Consider the following 27,273-nt stretch of genomic DNA (forward strand, 5'->3'; position numbering starts at 1 on the left):
AGACTCCAGCACACTTCCTTAAGCTCTCTCACTCACCAATATGTGCACATTTTTGTTTTTGTTTGTCTATCTCTCTTTCAATTCATTTCCACCCCTGATAGAAACATCAGTGTACCTAAGCTTGGCAGCGTTATCTGCATGGTTAGATACCACCAGGGAAAAGTGAGAAAATATAATGTTTTGTAAGTTGGGTGAACCGACACGGTAACCGCTTACTATTTTCCATGCCTTCTGTTGACAGAACTTCGACAAGCAGCTGGTAGACTGTCAGCCCCAGAGATGTGACTTTACTGTGTATTTTCTACAGCTACAGTGTGAGTCAGCTCAGTAGGTGCAGCTGGTTCGCTTCATCAGAGAGTCAGTGTTACATCTGATCTCAAGTTGTGTGCTTTTGGCAAACATTTAGTTTTTGGTGTTTGTGTGATGTCTTACATTGAGGGCAACCAAACGTCTGTCTGAACCAGTTCAGAAATCTCATGACTCCTCAACGTCTCCATTTCATTTTCCTCCATGATTCGACTCTGCACTCGTCTCAGGCGTTTGCTCGGCGTCTCTCTGATCGCCTCCGTCAGTCTGGACTGGGGAGTGGAGGTCAGCGGGGCAGGTGGGACTGGAGTCTCCGTCCTTGCTTTCTGACTGCAAAGCCTGGTTTTCGGTATTCAGCTGGCTGTCAGATGACTCGAACTCTCCATTCAGAGGGCGGAGACTCTGGCTGTTGGAGTCAGACGGCTCGGTGGGGTCAGGTGGAGCAGAGTTATTGGTTGAGGTGTGTGTAGGTGGGGGTTCAGACGGATTATCAGCATGTGACGGTGCGTTAGAGGGCGAGGGTGGTGAGGTCTCGCTGACGGTGCTGCAGTTAGACTGTGTTTCACTGGTGTCAAGCTGTGTATCGTCTCTGGACGTCTGAACTGCTGACAGAGTGCTGGCAGTTGTTTTGGGAGTGTGTGTGTCATCTGTCTGAAGACTCTCTGGAGTGTATTCAGTCGTGTTTGGAGTGTGTGTGGGCTCAGGCCGCTCCGGTGTTTGCTCTCCTGAGTCCAGGGTGTGACAGCGACCCAGGGGCCGCTCTCTCAGCCGGGGACCGGCGTCGTGGCTTGCTGAGGGGCTGCTGACCTCCACCGTCTCCCCTCGCCTCAACCTCCTCTTGTCTGGATTCACCTGGGAAGACAAATCAGAACATAAGACTGGGATGGAGATGTAAGATAAAAGGAAAACAACAGGGTTTCTAGAACCCTAAATATTTTAAAAGAAGACAACAAGTCTAAAGTAAGTTTGTCCTGGGGGTGGCGCCAGAGGACAGGCCATATTTTTACAACTTTATTGAAATAAGCAGAACAGGAAAGCTCATGTTCCTTCAGGGTTTATCCTTGGTATGGTGGCTATCTCCGCTTGTCGGGTTGAGCTCTACAGTTTCAAAGTTTCATCAGTCCAAGCTGGACTTTGTCAGTCTCAGCTGTGCTCTGAGTTTAAACCCGTTAAGATAGCAACATGTTAGCATGCCCTGTGAGCATATTGAAATAAAATATACATTTCCAAGTTCAGTTATCTATTGCTTTCTGTCAAATATGTCACAAAAAATATATTGTTATATCAAAATCCCTCTCAAGACAGTGAGAATGTGCACAATGTACCTGGTTCAGGGTTGTTGGACACCTGTGGGGAGGAACAGAAGAACCTTTCTTCATGTGCTGAATCCTGAATCAAAGCACATCAAAACACAGTTAATACAATTACTTATTTTGGTTTTAGTTATTTGAGAGCTGGAGTTGGTGAGAGGCCACCTGCTGATGGACGGGGCCACCTTCTGTCTCCTGCCGTTGGCGTGATCCTGCAGCCTCAGACGCTGGACGAACGAATGAGCTGCAGCAACAAGGGAAATAAAATCCTAAATAATCCTGAACCAGAATTTCACTGACTTTCTGACATGATCTGAATTTGATTACAAAAGAGTGACGCCTGAAGTACTTTAACAAAACATCTGATAATAATGTATGAAATGATTGAAATGAGGCTTGAAAGGCTGAGTGAACAACATTAATGAACTCATGCTAATATTCGTTACCCAGAGCTCCTTTGGGCACAGAGAGGAGTTTGATTGGTTCAGCATCGGGAGAAAGTCCAGACGCTTTCTGCAAAGCTCTCAGGATCTCAGTGTTCTGCAAAAGAAAATGGTAAAACGTTACCATGACACAATATACGGTATGGAGAGTCAGTGGATTTCATGGGATAAAGATTCCAGGCTCAACTCAAACCTAAAACAGTAGGCGTCATGCCAGAACACATTTTCGTATTCTCTAAATCTCTCTTACAAGTGTTCAAAGTCGGATTCACCAAACTCTCTTAACTGGACAAACTTTCAGCCTTTTGTTTCAGCCTGAGCCACCTTACAGCTGCCATGTTCGGCTGACTGTTCATTCACAAAGATGTTACCAAATGACACGTCATCAGAGCAGCGATGCACTGGGACGAAGTTAGATGCTGTAAAAAAAAAAAAGACCAAAACGGTCCATGACTAATATGAGAGGCGATCATGTGACAGTCACAGAGACATTACATGAGAGCGTAACAGCACCTAGTGCAGGCAGTAATATTCTGTCGTGTGTTATAACAGAGGATGATGCTGCAGACCTTCAGAGAGACACTGAGGAAGCTGTGTGAGACAATTTTCCAACAACTACTGACATGAAGAAGTTTCTGGGGTGAAACATGCTAATAAAAACTTTCAGTAAATTGGCAGCCATCATGATGATGATCTGGTGAACAGAATATTAAGTTTTTCATAGTTATATATTTTATTTTAGGTGATTTTGGCATCATATTCAAACTCTAAATGAATTCAGATCAAGGCAGTATGATTCAGATGAGATGAGGCAGACTCGTGAATTTAGTTTGTTCCAAAGTAATAATAATGACAAGTAAATCGGTGGATGCCACAATATCTCTTAAATCTCTCGTACATGTCACTTAAGAACAAATCTGTTTGTGGTTCTTGCATGAGGCCCAGTATGTCTCGTATGTCTTTTAGCCTTTTAAATGGCACCAACCCTTCAAAAAGCCATTTAGATGATCAGATTATACAAATTAGGCATTACACACATTATAGGTATTGACAAGTTTAGTAACATGGGCTTCAGTGTCGCTGTAGTGTGCGTATTGCACCACCTTGCCGCCCAGTTCATAGGCGCAGTCCAGCGGCGTCCTCTGCCTCTTGTTCCTGAGGCCGGGCGAGGCTCCGCCCCTCAGCAGCAGCTCCACCAGCGCCTGGTGTCCGCCTCGCACCGCCTCATGGAGGGCCGTGTTCCCCTGAAGGTTCACCACGTTCACCAGCGCGTTACTCTGCACAGACAGACATCATCTTTTATTAGATGTACTTGTGAGAAAACTACATCTTCTGTGTGTGTGTATACTTTTACTTTGTGAACATTTTGCTGTTAATACTTGCATACTTTTACATTAGTAAGGTAGTAATGCAGGACATTTACTTGTAGTGGAGTATTTTCACAGAGTGGTAATAGTACTTTTACTGTAGTAAAGGAAGTTAATACTTCTTCATTCACTGGTTGGATTGGATGAAAATTGAAAACATAAAAAGATACTGTTGGTATCTCTGTCACACTGTGCGGGGAAAATCGTTTTTATTGACTGATCTGATAAGTACAGGAGCTGTTATCTCGAGATCACAAGATAAACAACCCGTTATCCCAAGAAAACAAAAGGTTGTTTCTTCTTATTAGTCAACTTATAATGTTTATGTCAGCATGCATAGCGCTCCTGGCGCCTTGACAACTGTAGCAACTGATTTAAGCTGAACATGTCAAATCGTCAATGATTTTATCAGCGGAACAAGACATCTCGCTCTCTGCATGTGTTACCATGTGCTGTTATGGTCTTTCATCTGACAGCATTAAATTCAGACTTTACGTAAAAGGGATTCAGACGTGAGACCGACATGTTAAATGTCCATCAGATTAACGTACAGAGATGCATGTCTGAAAGTGTTTACCTGTAACAGGGTGGTGGCTGTCTCCAGGTTTCCACAGAGACAGGCTTGTATTAGAGGTGTGTTACCATAGTGATCCTTCTTGTTCAGTTTGGCGTTGCACTCGAGCAGGAACCTCACCACCTACACACACACACACACACACACACACACACACACACACACACACACACACACACACACACACACACACACACACACACACACACACACACACACACACACACACACATAATCACTTTATCATGTAAACGGTGATGAACACAAAATCATTTACAGCAGAGAAACAGAGACCTGATGCACACCAAAGACTCATTTCTTTACTTCACATATGGACTTTAAGCTGAGGTCATTTTTTAAAGGTTCCATCAATAACGGTTCAGATTGTTGTTCTTCTAATAACCTTGAAGTTTCATTTATCAGAGTAGATTCAAAATAACATACAGTAAAACACTAACTGGCGTTATTCATAATGTTTCTTATTGTCAACGAATCCCATGAAAAGACTCAATTTGGCTCTCAGCTCGAAGCACATTGGTTCTTACTGAAGACGTACATCTATAAAAATGCTGATATATATAGTTTCATTTCTAAAAAAAGGTTCAGTATTTTCCTAAAACAGCTGCTCACTGTAGTTTTGTGCATTTGTTGGGGAATATTTTCCACATTTGGAGCTCTAGTGATTATTTGGGGCAGCAGGACGATGTATGTGAGTCTAAATAAACTGTGTGTGTGTGTGTGTTCATGGTGATGAAGGAACATGTCACCCAGTGAAACAGTGAAACAGTGTGGCTCACTGAAGTGTTTTGAATAGTTTGTGAACAACAACGGAGCTCTATGGCTCAGAGGAAGAAGATATGTCCGGCTGTGATACACACACAATACTTGTTAGTAGATACATTCACTGTTGGTTTTTATTGGAGTTGCTAACAAGAAGAAAAATATAGAATACCACCATATTTTTCCTTTAAATCTTTTTTTCTGCACTGCTGTCTTTTTGCCACAAGGTGGTGCCCGTGAACCGGACAAAACCATAACTTCCTTACAGAGATATCAGTGTTGTGGTTGACCCACTGCTACATGACTGTAAATATTTTATCTTTATCACTAACGTGACACAATAGTGTCACAGCACTGTGTCATTACACCACTGTCACCTTAAAGCACTGAGGCTGATTCTGCATCTCCTACAACAGCCTATCAATCAACCTCTGAATAACTTCACTTGTCAATCAGAACAAATATGTACTATTATGTTTATTTTATTCAATTTTAATAATAAAGTGCCTTCAAACTGCCACAAATCGAATGTTTCAACTTTACGAGAGTATAAATTAAAGTTATGTCACACTGCACCTGTCATGAAATCTCTATGTTCTGCTCACTATAGAGTAAACAGCTGTTTGTTTATTGTTGACAAATTAAATGTATTTTGTTAATACCAAAAACACATTTAAACTGTTAACAACTGGACCTATATTATAAAATATTATTGCTCTGTATGATTGTGACATGAAACCAGTCTCTCTCTCATGAACTGTATTATTATTATTATTATTATTATTATTATTATTATTACAACGATGTTGGCTGCTTCCTTCCTGATTTGTACCACTGTCCTCCTACCTGAACGTGGCTGTTCTGGCTGGCCAGGTGAAGCGGTGTGGCGCTCTGGTTGGTGCGGGCGTTGACGTTGGCTCCGTGGCGGATCAGCAGGGCGGCCAGCGCAGAGTGGCCGTGCAGGGCGGTGACATGGAGCGGCGTGAAACCCTCAACGTTACAGCTGTTAACGCCGAGCGCTCCGGCCTGCAGGACAGACAGCTGCGAGACACGCAGAGGACACAGGATAGGATTAATAAACTGTCTCAGATTAATAAACGGATCCAGATCAGAGGTATGAACTGTCTCCCGTCTGTTGTTTAACTGTCAACGCGTCAATTCAGATTTTGTTTCCGTTGCGTGAGCAGCTGTCAGACCTTCTGAGTGGGAGCGCAGTTCGGACACTGACACAGCGGGTGGCACAGCAGAGCCTCGGACCGAAGCTCTCCTTCATCCTCCTCTTCCTCATCCATCCACTCCAACAGGTAACGCACCTGAACACACACACACACACACACACACACACACACACACACACACACACACACACACACACACACACACACACACACACACACACACACACACACACACACACACACACACACACACACACACACACACAGAGAGGAAAACAGCACTGATTAATGAGTCTTCTTCTACAGAACAGGATGTTCAGATGGAGACTGCTTCTGTTGTAACTGTTCTCACCATCTCCACATCACCGTCTGCCACGGCACGCAGCAGCTTCTCCACCTGTCAATCACACACACACAAACACAGCATCTGTCACCATGGGAACAGCAGCAGGTGACTGCCTCTATTGCTTCTTCTGCTTTAGTATCAAATCTACAGAAAAAACATGGAAGGGGCCTCTCATGGAGGTCAGTTCAACTGTTTATATTCCAGCTGCTGCTATAGTAAATCGTACTTCCATTGCTGCTGCTGATATTATTACTGTTATAAATATTACTAGACTTATCGATTGTTGATCTACTAGTTTCTGAGTTGTATTTCATATCAGTTTCGATCTTTAATTGATTTTGAGGCGAGAGGGTCTCTAGAGGTCATTTAGAAGTCTCAGGTTGTTCTTTTCTCTGTGTTTTGCAGTCCGTTACCTCTCTGTGTCGGACCCGTTCTCCTTCTGGTTTGGCCTCGGAGTTCAGAGAGGAGGTGCTGGAGACGGAGGAGCGACGGCTGCTGCAGTCTGAGGCCTGAGGGGAGCGACTGGGAGACTGAGGGGAGGAGGAGAGGAGACAGAATCAGTGTATCAATACAGGGTTTTTTTCTCTGAGGCTCTCAACTCAAAACCAACTACAGGTGCAAAAATGTTCAAGTGTGAGGAACAGAGACCTGAATTAATCTGAAGTCAGTTTTTAAGATAAAATAAGATAATCCTTTATTAATCCCTCAACTGGGAAATTTGCATTGTTCCAGCAGCATACAGGATAGTGCAATAGAGACATAAGTAGAAAATCAAGATATAATAAATAAAAACAATAAAGACGGTTGTAAAAAAGCTACTAGAACAAAAAAAAAAACCCTGTAATTTACAAATTCACAAGTTCACAGAAGAAAGAAATAAAGGTAAAGGGATTATACTGGATTGCACATAGAGGTGTGGGTATTGCACCATTGTTACATTCAGAAATATGTGGATTGTCCATTCTGGTGTGTGTGTGGTCTACTGGGAGCAGGTCTGATTGTAAAGCCTGACAGCAGCCGGGAGGAAAGAACTGCTGTACCCCTCCTTCACACACCGCGGGTGAAGCAGCCTGTCACTGAAGGAGCTGCCAGTGCTGCCAGAGTGTCCTGCATGGGGCATCCCAGAACAGAGCTGGCCTTCTTAATCAGTCAGTCCAGTTTCTTCCTGTCAGCAGCTGAGATGCTGCTGCCCCAGCAGACCACTCCATAAAAGATGGCTGATGCCACCACCGAGCACTGAGTGCCCCCTGCACTCCAAAAGACCTGAGTCTGCTCTGGCCCTTCTTGTACAGTGCAGTTTATGGGAAGCAATGCTGCAAAACAAAAAAACATGCTGCACTGCTGTATCTGATCCTGCCACTCCACTGTCTACTTGATCGTTCAACAATAGTCACTGTTTACAACCAGTGATGAAGTATTCACATCCTTCACTTAAATAAAAGAAAAACCTTTTGGACTTTAATGAACGTCATAGAAGTAGAAAACCCTGTTCTATTTTCAACTGAGAATTAACTCTCTTTCTACGAAGCACCTGTTGATCATTTTACGGTCACATGAATATGTGTTGTTTATCAGCTCTGGACGCTGTGACCTCTGACCCTTCAGGTTTACCGGGTGCTTGACAGAGAGACGAGAGGACATCAGACTCACATCGACTCCGCTGCGCTGACGGCCGTTCTGAGTCGACTGCAGCAACACGAGGATCTACAAGAAGATAAAACACACACATGTATCAGGAACATAATATTTTCAGGCAGGCGGTGGCTGAAGGAAGATGTTTCAGCATCTATTTTGATTATTTCAGCTGATCTGAGGTCAGGTTCTCTGCAGCATGAATCCTGCATAAGAGGACCAGTCAGCTCTGTTCCCACGACTCGGCCGCTCAAACACTCTCAGTTTATGGAAACAGCAGCTGATCAGATTAGTTAACTGCAGATTAGTCAATTACAGAGCTCTGAAATATGAAAACAATGTCAGTTTCAATGAAGTGGACATCGCTTTTATTTTTCCCTTTAATGATCTCTGACCGGCAGCTTGTATTAAGTCTCTGTGTCGGTCAGTATTTCTCTGATGATTCTTGATTATACCACGGCCTTAATGAAAACGTGTCTGTAAATGGCCAGAAGTAGTTCAGCTCAAGATTCATCGTTGCTCCAAAATCATAAACCAGAAAAAGAAATTCTCACCTACGTAAGTACAGCAACATGCTGACACGGCAGCAAGCTCAATACATATACAGATTTAGGAACAGCAAATGTTGGCTTCACACCTTTAACTCTACAACATTCACCAAAATAAGCAACAGCAGAGGCAACTGCTTAACTTCAAATTATGCTTCGCTGTTGCCAAGTTTGACCAAATCTGCTAATGGACAATTAGTCAAGAATTAAGACTTACTTATTCCATTTCATGAAAGGTATTTTGGGAAATTTTGACAACAAATAAAGCAGAAGAAAGAAGGGAATACTACGGATCAGAGCAAGGAGGAAGATGTGACAACAGTCAGAAACACCTGAGCTGATTCAACCACCACAGAATTATACATTTTCTCACTGGTCTGTTCTGTGTTAACGAGGTAATAAATGTTTTTATCAGCTGTTCACAGAGTCGCATTTTGGGTATTCAACCTGCAAAACCTGTCCCGTTGCAGGTCCAAACAAAAACAGGAAAGAAATCCAAGTAGAGGAGTATGAAAATGGATCTGACGCCTAAAATGTTGACGAACCAGAGCCAGACTCAGCACGGAGAACCAGAATTGTTGAAATGATCTGTTATGCTGACATTTAAGACGTGCTTGCTGTTTCAATGAGACAACATCCTGCAAAGTGAAATCCTGCATCTGGCCTCCTTTTGTGGCTCAACACTGAACAGTTTGAATATATTCATTGAGACCTACAGAACACTTTGGTTCAGTTGCAGTCTCTTTGCGTTCCCTGTGTGTTGCTGACCTTGGAGTTGAGCGCACACTGCAGCGGTGAGTCTTTGCTCTTGTTGAGGATGTCGGTGTTCGCTCCGTTCTCCAGCAGCACCTGGATGATTCCTTCGTAGCCCCAGCGGGCCGCCATGTGCAGCGCCGTGTCGCCTTTATCGTTCTGCAGGTCCAGACGGCACGTTTGGACGTCGTAGTACACCAGCGCCTTCACACACTGACACACAACACATACCAACACAGAGGCCAAAAACAATAAAGACTGGGAACCACTGGACTGCACTGGTCAGGATCTGGGATGGAAAGTGGTCACAATAAAGACACAGTGAGTGTTTGACTTACGTCCTCGTGTCCATACATGCAGGCGAGGTGCAGCGGTGTGTTTCCATTGTTGTCCTGAGCGTCCGTGTTGGCCTTGTAGTGCAGCAGCAGCAGCTGGAGGACAGACGGTCCATTATTGATTAAACTGAATATATGATATAAGTAATATATAGTTGTATTGCCTTTGTTTTCTATTGTTGTAATCTTAATTCACCTGTAAATCTCTTGATTCATCTTTCTGCTTTGTTTTGTGACACAACACTGACATAGTGCATCACCACCTTTTAAGATGATGTGTTGAACTTGTTAGCAGTTGCTTATTTCCACATCCAGCAGTTACAGAGCAACATGATCATTAATCTGGAGTTGTGTTTGTGTCACCTGATGAATGTAAGTCCAATATTCACTCCCTTTTAGCTGTTTTTGGTCTCTACCAACTCCTGAGGGAAACATCTGGCTCTTTAGCTGCTAAATGCTCCACTTTGTTCACCAGCTGGTCTCTAACTGTGTCACAGGTAGTGTACAGCGGCTTTTTACAGCTTTTTCTCTGAAGACGAGGCTATGAGAGACTGTGACAGCGAATCAAAACAGTAAAGTTGCAGCTGGACAGATAAACAATGAGCTGAAACTCACTGTAAAGCTCTGTAAAGCCGAGAGGAGCTGCAGATTCAGCTGATTATTCTCTGTTGGTTCATCACTACCAGAGACACCAAATCATCCCATTGTTTTCACATTGTCATTTGATTCCTTTTTATTATAAAAATATCAATTATGCCAGCTTTAAGTAGTTTTTCTGTAAATGGAGGGTATCTCCATGATTCTTGTGTATGATGTAAACACACACACACACAGACAGATGCTACGTGTAGGAGTGTGTGTTTTCACCGTTACTCCCTGGTATCCCCGCTGGCAGGCCAGGTGCAGCGGTGTGAGGGCGTGGTAATCTGTGGCGTTGACTGGCGCATCTTTACACACCAGCAGGTCAATCAGCTGGGACTGACCTGCCACACACACACACACACACACACACACACACACACACACACACACACACACACATACACACATACACACATACACACATACACACATACACACACACACACACACACATATTTTTAACATGTAAATTAGAGAATCTTTAAAGGATCTCATGTGTTATCCCTCTGTGTGTTAACAGCTGCTCACCACAGATCGAAGCGACGTGCAGCGGAGTGTAACCTCGGTCATCTCTGGAGAACGGTGTGACGATGGACGGGTCGTTCAAACGCCTGCAACAGGAAGCCACCAACCAGTTATTTCACAGTTGTAGTTAATGGCTGAACAGGTTGTTTAGAGAGCAGAACAAGTGACATGTGACCTCAGTTACAGTAATGAGTGCTTAGGGGAATAAAGAAAGAAAAGATTCTATATGGTCTTTAAAGACTAATCCGTCTTTGTGAAACTTCTGTGAACAGCATCAGAGAGTAACGGAGCTGTGCGTCTAATGTTCAACTTCATAAAATGCTGTAAAATCACACCCTGCTCACAGCTTTCTCAGGGTGATGTCAACTATCTACATGCAAATTTGACTCATGTCCCCGGTTGACTGACCACCGCAGATGATGATAAGAACAGTTTACAGCCACGAAAAGTGAGCAGAAACTGGTTAAACGTTAATGTGTGCGTGTTCGAGTGGGAAGTGAAAGAGCAGACAGCTTTTGGTTCCTGCTTCACAGCTGTGATGCAACAAAAACATTGAGAAAAGGGGGAAATGAGCTTGAGAAGAAACAAAAATACTTCCTGTAAAAACATAGCAGCATTGTCTCATCCCCAGTAAAACACTTGAACATGATAAAGAGTCTTAAAGCAGTATCATTAATATGTAATAATACATTTTATTTCCTGTGTGTGTGTGTGTGTGTGTGTGTGTGTGTGTGTGGATGCTGACCCTGACAGCTGGAGGTCACAGTGATCACAGGAGCAGAGGGGATGACACATCCTGACGTCCTCAGTGGTCTCTCCTTCACTTAGCAGACGTTCTACCTCCACTTCGTTTCCATTCGCTATGTGCTACAACACACACACACACACACACACACACACACCACACACACACACACACACACACACACACACACACACACACACACACACACACACACACACACACACACCATGAGAGAAATCAAAACAATATTCATTCTAATTTATTGCTAATTGAGACCCTTATAATGACCGTTCACTTGTAAGGCCACAGAATACGATCTGGAACACACCAGGAAACATCAACGCTCCGCAAAACACCAAGTGACTCCATTCATTTCCATGAGACCGGTGCGTTTGCAAAAAGTGCATCCTGAACGAACGCTCGGGCCAAAAATAATAAGTCCAGCTTAACATTTGCCAGAACACATTGCAACTACAGCTGCAGCGATTAAAGAAAATGAATTGGCAGCTATTTTGATAATCGGTTAATCATCAAGCTCAAATGTGAGAATTTGCTTCCTTTCTTTGTCTTAAATTAGAGTAAAATGAATATCTTTAGGTTTTGGACTGTTGGTCAGACTAAACATACTATTTGATGACATCACCTTGGGCTCCAGGAAATTGTGATGGGCATTTTCACTGTTTTCTCATGTTTTATAGACCAAATGTAAGAATAATCGGCAGATTCATCGATAATGAAAATAACGTCATCCAACAAATATGCCAATGATACCCATTTCCCCATTCACTTCAATACAATCTGACTTTACGAGCCAACATCTGGGGGCCATTAGAGGAACATCAAACTCAACATTCAGCCCTGAAGATCCCTGCTTGGCATCTGGACTTCTGCTTTATATGTCTGAACATTTGATTGTTTGGTGAACTGGTGGAAGTGGCTGATGGATTGTGGGACGTCTGCAGAGCGGTGGTTCAGTTTCCTGAGCTCACCTCAAACAGACAGTGGATGGGCGTGGCAGCGCTCTGAGACAGCAGACTCATCCTCTCTTTGAACAACGCCTTGTCATTCAGCTCACCTGAGCCCTGAGGGGACAGAAAGAAAACCCCACACCATTAAATGCTGCTGAGAAACAACACTGGTAATAAAATGTCCACTCCTGAGTGAATGTGTGAGACTCACACGGTGTGTGTCCTGCAGCTTCCCCAGGTTGATGAACTCCACTGCCGCCTCGAAGGTGCTCAGACAGTAGCTGAGTTCATCTTTACTGGAGTGGCTGAAGCAGAAGTTCCTGATGTAGCTCAGGTTGGCCATCCTGAGGACAAACAACAAAATGGCTCAATGATTAACGACCTACACATCGAGAAAACATTTCCTCCAGACATTTTCAGATGTAAATGTCAAAGGACCGCAGTAGGTTTAGCTCCCTGACAGATATTGACCAACAGATGGTTAAATAGTAACCTTCAATGAGGGACCCTTGGGACCAAAAACCATGAGACTTGGCTGAGCTATATTATGTTTTACCCTGTCCAGTATCCCCAGCGTGGAGCATGGTAATCCATCCAACTGTTGTCGAGACATTTCAATGTGAACTTGCTCGCAGCGCTACATAAAAAGTCAGGGAATCAGTTTGAACCAAAGAGATGAATCGACTAGAGCACGCATAGATAACTACAGCTGTTTAAGAGTGTAAACCCTCCTGTCCACCCTTTTTTGTATTGTTCCTCTGGATTCAGCTTGTATGTGAGTATCTTATGTGATTTGGACGACCCATAATTCCCTGCTATCAATGATTAAAAAATGGCCTATGCTGTCATTGTCTTGGCTGGCGGTGAATACGGATGCAACATTAACAACACAAACTCCCCGACAGTTGATGAGACGACAGTGAGAGTCTCGTTTTCATGCTAGCAGCATGACTCTATGGATGGCCATGTCGCCTGTCAGTCGGTCCACTACTTTAGTCCAGACTGAAATATCTTAACAACTATTTGATCAAGATGAAATTTAATGTCATGTCGTCTTGTGTTAGCATTTAGCTCGAAGCACCGCTTTCCTTAAGTACAGCCTCACAGAGCTCCTAGCATGGCTGTAGACTCTTAGTTTTGTTAAACGGTGTCCACTTTCAGTTTCACCCTCTTTCAGTTTCCCTACACACGACTGATGACAGGGTGGAGTGACACTGCTGGACGTTTACACAGTCCAGAAATGACAGATCGGCTTCTTTGTTTCCTCCACACAAACCACAAAGTCAAAAGGTCACAGCGAATCCCCTTCCCTGCTCACCAGTTGGGAATTTCCGTCTTCACCAGCAGATAGAGGACGACAGACAGCAGGTCGTCCGCACACACAGCCTCTATACTGACTGCAGAGACAGACACACACTCAGTTAGCAACACTGAAAACACAAGAAACAAAAATAACACCGTGTCGTCCTGACGCTGCCGGACACTCTCCCTCTGTCCAAACCAAATGACTAAATTGGCCGCTTGACAAACATTAATTAGGGGCGGATCGTACCACTCAGCAGACTGACAGCGGGGCTGTTGTGGGCCAACAGGATTTCCAAAGCAAACTGGACAAACACATTAGAGGCTGACAGAGAAGGTATTGTCCTGTGTGCTGATCTGATTACAGACAGTGAGAGATCAGTGAGAGATCACGGACAGTTCAGTCTGCTTGTCCAGAGAAGCAACAACATTTTAGTCACACTTCCTCTCTGATGAGGTGAATCCAAGGAAAGGCCATTAATCACCATAAATAAATTTACCAATAAGAGAAGATAAAATGGAGTCTCAGGCCTTTTTTAGCAAATGTATGTGCAGTACCCTCTGACTGATAAGAGGTTGTGCTTGCTTGAGGGTTATTAATGTGATCCTGAAGAACTGGAGATTTAGAGACAGAGATATTCAGTGCATACCGGTGCGTCTGGGGGTCTGGGTGGCGGTCAGGGCGACTCTGCGCAGGCAGAGCAGTTTGAGGAGGGGGGAGGTGTGCTGGTTGAGCTGACTCAGCTCTCTCTTGGCCCGAGACAAGTTTATACTGCAGAAACACGACAGAAGCAGCAGCAGCACAGGTTACAGGTCAAAAATATAAAACAGGTCTTAAATCAACAAATCACTGAGATTTTAACAGAATGATTATGTGTGTACAGAGTTTGACAAAAACATCTTATCACAACCACCAATTCCAAACTCATGTGATAACAACTAAACCATCTCCATGACAGCAACACTAACTCCAGCCCTGGTGAAGGCCAGGAGATGTGGCTGAAAAACCTCGTAAGTTAACCTTGTGATAAGATTGGTCCAACTGCTATTTCCAAGGTCAAGATATTTAAGCTAAACTATGTAGTGTCTGTTTGTCAATATGATAAAATAATGTTATTTGTAACTGACATTTTAATACTTTTTAAGACGTATCTGTTGTTTATGAATATTTTAGATGATTAAACTACAAATCACTTGTACTTTACATTACAGCTGACCATTTTCCAAATAATTCAACAGTTTTAAGATTTCCTTCCTTCCAGGCAGCCGGTGCTTCACTTCATTTCGAGGTAAAAACGACTTGCAGAGACTTGACTTTGAGAGTTGTGTTCATCTGTTTTTCAGTGTCACATTGTCACACGGTAATTCAGCTGCAAGACGGGACTGCTTTGAAATCTTTCTCTGGTGGTGTGTTTACAGCTACTCTGAAATCTGAGATTTAAAAGACAGCTGCTGACAGCAAACCAAACTCAGATCAGTTTAAAAGAAAAAGTTGTTTGTCTTCTGAATTAGATTTTTGTCTCATCAGATGCATAGTGGCAAGATCTCGGACGTCTGAGTATTCTTGAATGCACCAGCACAGTACCACACAACCTAACATGAACAAAAACATGAAGGCAGCTACATGTTATCTATCTATTATCTAACTTGGATCTTTTGACCTTTGTAAACAGCCACAGTAGTCCAGTAAGTGGAACATAAACAGACGACGCATCAAGTTTGTTCCAGACAAAGTTTTTTAGACGACCAGATGTTGAACTGACCTGAACTCAGGTTTGACTCCCAGGTCTTTCTGCTGCAGCTCCTGCAGACTCCTGCTAGTTTTGTTGAAGGCAGCATCCTGTTGACGAGCAGCAGAACAGACATGAGAGCAGCTCTGAGAAGTCTGAACACATTACTGACATTACATCAACATGAAAACACACAAAGCTTTGATGTGCTGTACTATGATTTCAGAATCAGCATTTAACTTGCTGCCGTCAGATGTGAGGTATAAGTCGCTAGAGAGCAACAGTCCCCCACTTAAACCCAAACTGTCTTGTAGCTGCATTGCATTCTGGTCTACAGTGTTAGCTGCTCCTGTTTGGAGTACAAATGTGTCTCAATGTTTCTTCTTCTCTGATGGATCACAAACCCTCACTGGTATCTAGCTTTACAGACAGGTACGAAATATGTCAGTGAGAACTGCAGAGTATTAAAAAATTAAAGTTGCTTTTTAAGTTTTTAAAAAGTAAAATGTAATCAAAACTATAAGAACCACAAATAAACCTCCATTCACTTCCATTGTATTGGTGTGGAGACAGAAATCTCAAAGCCTGGACGAATAAAACCAAAACTATCTTCAAAGACGGACACAAGAGCTAAGAAAATAAATATGATAGAGCAGTAAGAATTCAAACCTACCTGGCTGGCTTCAAGCGTTCCCACGAAGTTAAAAATTAAATCATGGATACCATGATGAACATACATCTGAGATAAGAAGAAAAAACACACACAGAACAGTTTAGTTTACACAACAGCTGTGAGAAAGAAAGTCACAATCCAAAAGCAGCATTAGTTTTATTAGCAAAGTAAGTTGGGACAAAGAATTTAATTTGGTTACATAGGAGGTCAGTTTGACTACAAGTGAATTATTCTTTTGAAGTATTGAAGGACATTTTAAAAGGAAGAAACATTTTAGCATATAAGACTGACGATGAAGAAAGAGGCAGGACGTAAAACTGCAACAGGTTTGTCTGTTTTGGACTTTATATAAGAAAGGATCCAAAAGCTTATACCAAGTTATACCTATCAAAACTATGAGCACATCTCTGCAGTCTCCATCAGCTGCTTGTGAGCGTCAGGGTTTCAAAGATTCTTTCATGTTTTAAAACCTCTAAAGGGTAGAATAAAAGTTATTTTGCGTAAAGGTCTGTTGTTGACCTAAATACATTTTCTCTTGTGTTATTTATTGGTTGTGATGCAGCTGGAAGCCGTTAGTTTCTGTCAGTCACAGACTTCACTGAACGGTTGAATTATTGTTCGCTCATAAATGCATTTTGTAACTGGATTTTTGTAGACAAACCTACATTCTATATTTATTCAATCCATCCAAATTCTTGAATGCACTCCTGATGTTCAAAATGTGGAGATTTTCTTTTAGTCTTTACACTCCAAAGATTCTCTTACATTATACTAATTTTATGTTATCAATTTAAGAAATATGTATGTGGTATCTGTCTGTTACTGAGCTCTGTTATTCGTGTTACAGTATGTGCTTGCGAGAGTGAAGTTGACATGTAAAAACAGTGAGTGAGGTTACCTCTACCGCCTGTTTGAGAAGAGTCATCTGAAGCTCCTGCTTCGCCAGAAGTTTCTGTAGAAAAAACCTCACATCCATCAGACAAGGAAATGCAGAGAATGCATTTGTCACTGCACAGGTGATGCAACTCGTCTTGTGCACTGAGATAAGGGTGGGGGGGCGTGAAATCAGTTATGACATAGATTATCTTATTAGATTCCAGACGGCCTAACGAGACATTCGCATGTCCGGTCTCATCGCAGATCTACATGCTGTTTGTGTTTTAGTTCAGGGACACGGCACACAGCAGACTGAAACTGCCCCTCCTCCTACAACCCGACCAGACTCGAGACTCACAGAGACACACTCCAAGTTGACATAGAGCACAGATCATTTCTAGGTTCATCACCAACAAGTTGTCCTCAAATGGTCAACAAAGTCTAAACATCAGTGTTTCATAATAACCCAAGCTGACAGAACGAGTTGTGATGTTAAACTGCAGCACATGATGGACAACTGGCCCACTGTGTTAATGGTAAAAACAAAAACAAAAAAATATCACTTCTATTTATTTGTCACGTCCTGTGATGGAGAACTTGTTCAGGCCGCAAACAAGAACAAACAGTGGAGTTAAAGGAGAGTTTTTAGTTTGTTTTAAAACAACAGCCCGTCTGAACATTGAATGGGAGAAATATTACAGCAAGCAAAACTTCTTTCAGATTGGCCGTGAGGAGAAATCGTCTTAATGCGCTTTCAATGGAAGTGATGGGGGACAAAATCTACAATCCTTGTTTTGTGCAAAAATGGTTAAAAGAAAAATAGTTCTGAAGTTAATATGAGGCTGGGTTACACGAACCAATTGGATATCTCCCAAAGTGAAAGTCTTTTTAGTATAAAATCCCCTTATTGTGTTTCCCTGTCAAGTTGCAGTGGAAGGATACAAGATACAACGAGAGGATTTTGTACTAAAAAGGCTGTAACTTTGGAAGATATCCACTAGATTTGATTGTGGATGACTAAGGAGGACTGTGGATTTTGTCCCCCATCAATTACTTTGAAAGTCCATTAGGAAGGGATCTATTAATGCACAGCAGTGCTTCTCTCCTGGGTGCCAGCTGGTGCAGGGCAAACCACAATAAAATATGTACAAAAAGTCCTTAAAGGGAATGTCAATGTCCTCCAGAAGGGAAGCTGCATTTCTCAGAGCTTTTAAAAGAGGGACATGCCTCGTCGACACAACCCCAACACCTTCCATTATCTCCATCAGTCTCCACTGTATCGGATCGACAGCTTCTACTTACCAAGCGAGAGTCTCTCAGAAGACACTGAAGACATTTAGTGTAAAGACCGTTCACCGAGTCCTGAGTGGAGGGAGGACAGGACGGCTGTCAGTACTGCAGGGAAGCTCTCTGCTGACTAAAAGTCAACTTGAATTATTGTTCAGGTTATAATTACTATTAAAAGGAAAAATACACCCTGACAAATTAAAGATTTTTCAGGGTGTATTTTTCGTCTGTGTGTATTTAGGTCAATAGAAACAAATACTTTAAGTCACACTGAAGTCATTTTAAAATTGAAACTCTTAGCCACAAAAGCTGTATTTGAATTATTCAATAAAATGATTTGCTTATGCTTTTTCTCAAGCACCTCAGACAAATACACATTTCTACATCTGTGAAGTTTATTGTTAAAATAAAATAAAGAAACAAAGAAGAACACAAAGAAAAGCACGAGGAAGAAGATGAAGAGGTGAGGGAAAGGAAGGAAGGAAGACAAATAAGAGGATGATGGAGGACGAATGAAGACAACAGAAAAAGGAAAGTAAAGAAGAGGAAGGAAGAAAACAATGGCAGGAGGAAGGAAGACGACACAGGAAAATGACAGAAAAAGGAAAAGTGAAGAGGACAGAGAAGAGAATTTGTCCTACTATGTGGTGTCGGAGTCCCTTCCTCTCCTGCTCTTTGAAGGCCTGACAGAAGGTGTGGATGAATTTGTCCAACTTCTGGCCGTGGCGGCCCAAGAACTCCCTGACGTCCTCCAGGCTCTTCAGGCAGTAGGGGGGAGGTGGGCCGAGCTCGTCCGTGCTCGGGTCCACCTCGACGGGCCTGGAGATGCACAGGATGCTGTAGCTCTGCTCCTGGTCGTTGTAGAAGGTTTCCTCAAACAGGATGGGGACTGACGCCGGAGCCGGGAAGCCGGATCCCAGCAGGACCTGCCTCTCCTGGATCCTGACCTCCTGCAACAGACAACAAGACCAACACAGCTGGCTGGTAAACAAGTACACAGTATTTATTCTGTCAAATTAACAGCAAAATAAAGGTTAGGTACCCAAAGTTCCCAAATCAGGATTACCGTCATATAAAATCAAGTATTTCAGTGTTTAATGGAGGAACATCCAGGGCAACAGTGTGGCTCATTCATGCGTTTGATGCTTTGATAACACACACAACACTGGGATGTCATGGGATTCGAATATTGAATATTGCCAGCCTTAGCCTTAATAATGCAACTCTGAAGATGATACAGATTGAACAGTCTGGGCTCTTACTGTAGGTCAGAGGTTAGCCAGTAAGCTTTAGTTTATGAAAAGCTTTGGAACAGCCAATAGAAGCCTCTCGTTTTAGTTTCAGTTTTAGAAAAGCCACTTGATTTTAAAGCAGCCAACAAGAGCATCATGACTTTCAGACTCTGAAACTAGCTATTGGAGCATCTTATTTTTAACCGAGAACAACCTGGATGTTTGAACAGACAATACGACCCTCTTGTTTTAATTCTAGACTTGGGGAAAGCCAATAGGATGTAGAAACCCCTTGTTTACAAGATAGACTCTGGAACAGCAAAAACAGGTCTCAACAGTTTTTTTTGTCCTGTGTTATGTAAGAAGACCAATTTGTGGATATTTCTTACAGTCAGAGATTTGGGTGCCTCTGATAGAGCTGTTTATGAAGTTATGAAGTACCTTTCCATCCACAGTCTGGTATCCGTCATCCACAGGCTGCAGGACATAGCTGTCGAACTGAGAGTCTGAGTAGCTGCTGACGGTCAAACTTCCACAACAAGGCACCAGGACCTGGGGGGGGGGGGGGGTCACAACAACGTCAACAACATGAGAAAAAAAAAGTTCCATTCCATTCAATTTATCAACCACTCAACAAGATTTAGAAAAGGTGCTTTTTTATCTTATCTTTTATGTTATTGTTTTTTAATCTTATCTTTTTTTGTAGCAAAGCTACTGTGTAAGCTTAAATGACTACACAGTATAATATGCTGTTACTATAGTGAAGTCCATTACATATATGTTCCATACAGTACATATAAAAGTGTAGGCTCGTGTAGTAAAGTATGGATTGTATAGCCAAGGATTCATGACAAATTGACAACATTTTAATTTGGAGGGGTCATGAGGATTTACAGTTAGGCCAGAAAAGGATGTGAAACCAGGATTTATTGTACAATGTGTAGTGCGTGTATACTGTCTTGTATGTTGTGTCTTGTAAAACTGATTTTCCAGGTCAGTAGTCTGCTGTGAAATGCATATCAGACGCTGTAATCCAGTTAGATGTATTTTTCTGTGTTCTGCTGATGTTATGACAGCGTTCAGATCATCTGAGTTTCCAGAGGAGTCCTAATGAGTCAGAGCTGCTGCTGACCTGCATTCAATCATCTGATCCGTATCTGCTGAGGTTTCAGGCGTCTTGACAAGCTGAAACTTGTTTAAGAGAGAAACTGTGCAGTCGTTTAGGTCATTTGATATTTATCGATTTTCACACTCTCTCCCGTGGCTTTTAAAGTTTCATCTGACTGAGCTGAAGTAATTTATCACTCACGCTATGAACCCCTGAGCTAAAGAAATGTTAATCTAATTCTGATGCCTTAAATATGAATTTGGAAATGCTTTGAGAGGAAAGTGTGGGCTGAGAGAGGAGGAAGCAGCTGAGAGAGTGCACAAAAAACAACCTCACTGAAGGAACAGTTCGACCTGCTCTCAAGACAGGAAGTGGTCAGACAGCTAAACATGTAGCTTTATTTTGAAAATGAGTCAGAGCTAGTTGCCTCTGTCTCCTGATCTGACACTTTTTAACACTGGTCTGATGCAGGCTGGAGGACTGAAAACAGGCTGTGGGAGTTTCATTTCTGTTAAAGAAACTGTTTGTCTCTGCAATTAATTTAACTACTTTAACTGAGAAAGACAGGTAGAGAATCCACCAAGGTCCATGGAAGTCCAGGACCCTACAGTTTTTCAGTTCTAAGCAATATATACAACAGATTTAGTGATCAAAACGCCTTCAACCAGAGAGTAATGGGTGAAATCAGCTGCTGTAGAGGTTTCCTGGAGGGGAAACTGGCAGATATTTGTGGTCTGTTCACACCTGCAATGTTCCAGGTTCTATTGTACTCAGGCCTGGGCGATAAAACGATAGCGATATGTACCAGAGATAGACACGTCATCAATAGCAAGAAAACTGTTCGATAGAATGTTTGATAGTTTCACTTAAATGCAAACCGCCATGAAGGCACATAGCGAACACGAATAAAGTGGCTAAATTCAACCTTTTTTCTGGAAAGAAACTGAGGAAAAATGCTAAATTTGGATGCAATGGTGGATGAAGAGATGAGAGTAACATGGACTATAAACTATTCATCAAACACCAGAGAGAGCTGGTGGAGAGACGTCAGGTGAACTGTACACTAAAACCTGATGAAGTGGATTATAAAATAACAGCTTCTCTCTCTTTACTGGACTATGACAGTGTTGGGCGAAGGGCAAAAGACAAACATAATCTTCCAACATCACACACTGTATGATTTTATCTCCAGACAGTCAACACAGACTGAACAAGACTCACAATCAGTGTACCACCATTAGCAATGTGATGTTGTTTACAAGCCCTGGCTTGCTTAGATTTAAACTTTTATTTACACAGTGTGGGTTCACTGAGCACAAATCTCTTTTCCTGATACACCCAGCTTTGTGCAAACACAGTTACAGGCCTGGAAGCTGCTGCTGAGCAACCAGGGATTGCCTTGCTCAAGAGCACAGCAGCGGTGGTCTTTCTGTCGCATGTTAACCTAAATTTGATTTCCTTCCTTGCAGGCAACCGTTTTTCTCAGTTAATTTCTGTAAAAGCAGATACATAATCTACAACAATCATTTAGACACATTCATGTTTTTTCTTGTTAAAGCTAGGTAACAACGTGTAAGAAGAGACCCTTTTGAAGATTCTCCTTGAGGATGCAAAATTCTTCTGTAGTTCATGAACGGCATGTCGTGGTTGTCAGTTTTGTCATCCATGTTCCTTTGTTGTCCTTTATCCTCCTGACAAACACACAGCCCGGTTTTAACAACTACAAAGGAGACTCACAATGCCGTGGAGCTCTGCCACTCGGCTGCAGAGGTCTGGTCTCTGCTTCTCCAACGCCAAGTAGAAAGGATTCTTCAGGATGTTCTCATCATATACAGCCATAAGGAGCTGGAAGTCTGGATCCTGGAGAGGATAATGGAGGGAACTGATTAGCATGATTAAACAAAGCTTCAGAAGGTGATGATTGCAACTGTGATGGGAACAAGAGGTTTGCTGGGTGAGCTGTAGAAAGGAGTTTGATCAGTGACAACTGTGTCTGAACTACATCAGATTAGAGTTTGAATGTAATGAAATTTGGGACCCGAACTGACTGCTGTTTTAAGCGTAAAGATTTTTCAAAAGGAAGAAAATGAAACAAGACTAAGAGTCTTCAGCCAGACTTTGCGAGGCTGTACTTTTGACCTGATGATGGCAATGGATGAAAAGTTAAGGGATCCCCAAAGTTCTTAAAAGTCATCCAGAGGGGACCATGAATGTCTGTCCCAAATGTCAAGGCATTCCATTCAATAGTTGTCCAGACATTTCACTCAAAACGACTAATATCAGCCTCAAGGTGGTGCGGTAGAAATATCAAAGCATCGACAAAGTCAGAGGAATTCATCCTCTGGGAACCAAGAACTTCAAATTTCATGGTAATCCATCAAACAGTTGTTGAAATATTTCTGTCTGGACCAAAGCAGTGGACCGACTGACCGGCATGGCTAAAAATGCAGAACCACCAACATCATGTACCCTAACAATAAATGCATAGTAATAGATCAAGTATGACAGAGTCTGCTGAGTTTCCAAACAACATTTGTCAAGAATGAAGTTACAGCTGATTATTGAGGGAAGAAAACAAAGCTCCACAACAGATCTTATGATTCCTTCATGTCTCCAAAGCCCAAATAGATGTGGAATAATATTTTATATAATAATATTAACCACTTTGTTCGAATCAGCTGATCATGAGGCTACCAGACAAAAACTCCCTTTCAGACTGTTTTCCAGATTTGTTATTTTTCCACCGTTTTCTGCCAATGAGTCCAAGTCTTTGAGAGCTGCAGTCTCTCCTGCACACAGATGACAGGTCTTCTTTAATGTGTAGAGGGTCCCACTATCCCCTCCTCCATGCAGATGCCTCCACCAACCAGTAGGTGTCACTAGTGCAGCAACAACGACATGATCCCTCACTGGCTTCCCACCAACACTGACAGTTGTGTTTGGAACAACCAAGATCTCTTCTCTGCCAGATTTTGTAAGTTAAATAGACTTTTTTCTATCTCCCAGCTCCTTCTTTAGGAGTGACTTTAAGAGGAGATTAGATGAAAATGACCACAGCATGTAAACTATAGTGCAGTATCTCTCCTTGAGACAGGAAATGTGTGATCTGTCAGCTGTCACTGGCTTCAGGCTGAGCTGCAAAACCTCACAGAGAGCTCAACTGATCTGTAGTAAAAAGAAAAATAGACACAAAATAGAGACACAAGACGCTGAACTGTATTTCATTATATGGTTCAATGTTGTATGCTTTGTTTTTATGTTTTACTAGTGTATTGGTTATATGCACTGATGGTAGTGTGTTTCCAAATTATTCTATGTGTTCTTGTGATACTTTTTGTTGTAGTGAACTAAAGACAATACATTTTCCACACTGGTAGACAATACAGTTGTATTCTATTCTCTTTTACTGTATTCTAAAGCGGCGTCAGAGGGAAGGTCATGTTAAATTAAAAGGGTTTATCTGTGTACGGTGGCCATATTCGGACATCTCAGATGCAGCTTGTCAGCTCCACACTGTCAGATTGGCAAACTTTCCTCAGTGCAAGCTGGAATCAGGATCAGCTACACTTTGAGCATTATAATTCGATAACACTCAGCCATCACACTGGATGACTTTGATGAAATTCAACTTATCATTCCTTTTATATTAACCGTGAAATCTACTCTTGTACGGACAGACGATAACATCACTCAGCCCCAGTTACAATCACAGACAACATCATGCAGTGTCCAATTTACAACATTTATCATCATTTAACAGTGTAAATTTGAAAATGAAATATCAGTTAAAGGAAAAAAAAGAATGAGATTTGACAGGAGGGGCAGGGCATTGGGGTTTCTTAAAAGTGTGTGATGAGACATGCAGTCTAAAAACATATGACCACACAAGTCATTAGGATTTATTCTCTGGGGAACATGAATGTTTGTATAAAATGTCATGGCAAGGTGTTGAGATTCAGTCTGAACCAACGTGGTGGACCGACCTACATTTCCATCCCGGCGAAAAAAAATTGACAACACATTATCCAATTACCTGTGTGAACCATCAAGCAACACAACTCATGCTAGATGCACCAAATTCAATAAAAGAAACACTTAATTCATCCATCAAGGAGCAAAAACTATACATCCAACACAAAGAAACAGTGACTACAAACATGACCATAATAAAGAGCAGGTCTGTCCATAAAACGGGTGGAAGTGTTAAATAACTGACTGATAAATGTTTCTTCCATCGTGAGCTTGTGAAGTATAAAAGATATAAAAGATCTGATCTCTGACCTGTCTTTATGCTCTAGCAGCGTAAACAGTCACACAACTTTCTTCCAAATTGATCTCTTCCAGTTGTCTGTTCCTCTGTCCTCTGTCAGGAGAAATCCTAAACCAAGATGACCATCCATGACCATCCACGGGTTTAAAACTCTTCATCTGACAGCTGATCCACTCACCTCATCAGTCTGCTTCACGGTCAGCTTCATCCTCCCTCAGCTCCAGTGCAGGCAAACTGGGAACCAGTTCAACAGAGCACAGACAGACTCCTCGCCCGAGCGGCCTCATGTCAGGCTGCTCAGCGGGGATGAAACTGAGGAAGCAGTCACGTGACCCTCCTGGTCCTCGTGACCTTACAAGCTTGAAGCTAACAGCGTATTCAGTGGTGCAGAGGAATGTCCGTCCCCTCTGGCCCAACACGCCGTTACTTTACACACTTAGATTACAGTCACTCAGCTGACGTCTTAGCCTGAGGCTTACAGAGTGTGTGAACAGCAGAACAAATAACCAACAGAAAGGAGATTAAAGGTCAAACATCCACATAAGTTGCCTGATCACAGCAGGGCAGAGATCATCAATAGTTCAATTGATTTTTGAATAATCAAAACATACAAATCAAGACTACACTTCCAGGGCGTCCTGGTGACCTGTAGGTTTAAGATGCTGACCATGTGATTGCAATGTTCCTAGTTCAAATCCAGGTTGTGACCTTTGTTGCATGAATGATGGGTCCCCAAACAGGTCAGTAATAACCCGAAGAAGAAAGGCGGGGAGCCGCTGAACGCTCCATATGTGCACAAATATGGAAACTTGTTGGCATGAAGAACACAAAAAGGGCTGGTCAAGAGGTCCAAAACACAAAGACATTCAGTTTACAATCATAGACGACAAAGAAAAGCAACTAATTCTCACTTCTGGAAAGCTGGAGCCAACAAATGTCTGGCTTGAAAAATCACTTAAACGATTAACAGTCAATCAATATAGTTGACAATTCATTTTCTGCTGTTGCAGCTCTAGTGAGGAGTATTAAACACACATGATCCTGTTACATTATTACATATTAAACAGATACATTGAAAACATGATTATCTGGATGTAGCCTACTAATTAATCCCAGTGGTGGAATGTAACTAAGTACATTTACTTAAATACTGTAGTTAAGTTTGAGGTACTTGTACTTCACTTTGAGTATTTTTTTTACATTTTATGCTACTTTCTACCTCTTCTCCTCTACATCTCAGAGGGAAATATTGTACTTTTTACTCCACTACATTTATCTAAAAGCATTAGTTAGTGTGTAGATTCAGATTATTAATACAAAATATCAACTAATAAATTAAAATATATTATTATAGGTTAAGCTACCCTGCAGCCTATAAAGTAATTAAATGAGCTCCACCTTTACCAGTTGCAACATTAAAGTGATGAACACATGAATGCATCCAGTAATATGATATATACAGTATAATTCTGACACTGACCATTCTGAATAATGAGTACTTTTACTTTTGAAAATACACATTACACAGAAGTAAAGACAAATACATTACATGTAGGTCATATACTGTATTTATGTGGTTTTTAGATGCAACTGTACAGATCAGACTCCTCATTCAGCCCATGAGGGGACATTGTGATCAGGATTAATCACACCACCTTGTTGCTTACTTTATTAAACAGGTTCTCTCTTTCACGGACTTTAAATTCAGTGCATTTGAACTCACCACGCCCTTTTAAAGAGGTGGTTGTCATTATTGTCGTTATTACATAATGGAGGCCACATGGACTAATGTGTTTTGGACTATTAATCAGACGAAACAAGTGATTTAAAAGACATCAAACTGAACCCTGAGAATTTGAAATGTTTCACCTTTTTCTCACATTTTATAGACTAAACAATTAAATGACCAATTTAACTAACAATTATTTATGTCACATATCAATTAATCTGCTTTCTTGATTATTTGATTGACAGTTTGGTCTATAAAATATCAGAAAACCGTCATGAAATATCTTGTTTATTGCGACCATCAGTCCAGTTTAAGACCAAGAAAATCAGCAAATAGATTTATATTTGAGAAGCTGGAACCAGTGAATTCTTGGCATTTTTGCTTCAAAACTAACTTAAACAATTAATTGAGAATCAAAATTGATTAAATGTTTCAGCTGTAAAAGTGAGCCTTCCCAGTACAGGACACAAGGTCAATTAGGTCATTATATATATTTAAAAAATCAGATTCATAATTTAGTAATTTTTAAAATATTTCTTCCGTCTTTTTTGTTCTCACGTTTGAGAAGCTGGGACCAACAAATGTTTGGCATTTCTGCTCGAAAAATGATTAAA

At 41.8% G+C, this 27,273-nt stretch overlaps 1 protein-coding gene across 1 annotated transcript; it reads right to left on the reverse strand.

The window, feature by feature from the left end:
• Positions 1-498: 498 nt before the first annotated feature.
• Positions 499-22,514, reverse strand: ankrd27 (ankyrin repeat domain 27 (VPS9 domain)). Its single transcript, XM_070906971.1, has 27 exons — positions 22,398-22,514; positions 19,994-20,104; positions 18,962-19,270; positions 18,336-18,395; positions 17,056-17,109; positions 16,158-16,223; positions 15,518-15,594; positions 14,405-14,526; positions 13,771-13,849; positions 12,664-12,796; positions 12,474-12,566; positions 11,485-11,606; positions 10,743-10,825; positions 10,440-10,555; positions 9,576-9,668; positions 9,253-9,450; positions 7,955-8,008; positions 6,718-6,834; positions 6,311-6,355; positions 5,977-6,093; positions 5,627-5,821; positions 4,004-4,123; positions 3,163-3,336; positions 2,063-2,156; positions 1,782-1,860; positions 1,632-1,695; positions 499-1,158 (listed from the first exon to the last, which is right to left on the reverse strand). The coding sequence occupies exons 1-27, from the start codon at positions 22,497-22,499 to the stop codon at positions 499-501; spliced, it is 3,537 nt and encodes a 1,178-aa protein (XP_070763072.1). The 5' UTR covers positions 22,500-22,514.
• Positions 22,515-27,273: the final 4,759 nt, after the last annotated feature.

This window comes from Enoplosus armatus, chromosome 6, assembly GCF_043641665.1.
Source record: "Enoplosus armatus isolate fEnoArm2 chromosome 6, fEnoArm2.hap1, whole genome shotgun sequence".
NCBI lineage: Eukaryota > Metazoa > Chordata > Actinopteri > Centrarchiformes > Enoplosidae > Enoplosus > Enoplosus armatus.

Coding starts and splice junctions, on each gene's coding strand:
- ankrd27 (XM_070906971.1), bottom strand. CDS start 22,499: ATGGCTGTATATGATGAGAACATCCTGAAGAATCCTTTCTACTTGGCG. Junction 15,595..16,157: donor GAACGCTTGAAGCCAGCCAG/GTAGGTTTGAAT, acceptor GCTCGTCAACAG/GATGCTGCCTTCAACAAAAC. Junction 8,009..9,252: donor AGTGTGCGCTCAACTCCAAG/GTCAGCAACACA, acceptor ATCTTCTTGTAG/ATCCTCGTGTTGCTGCAGTC.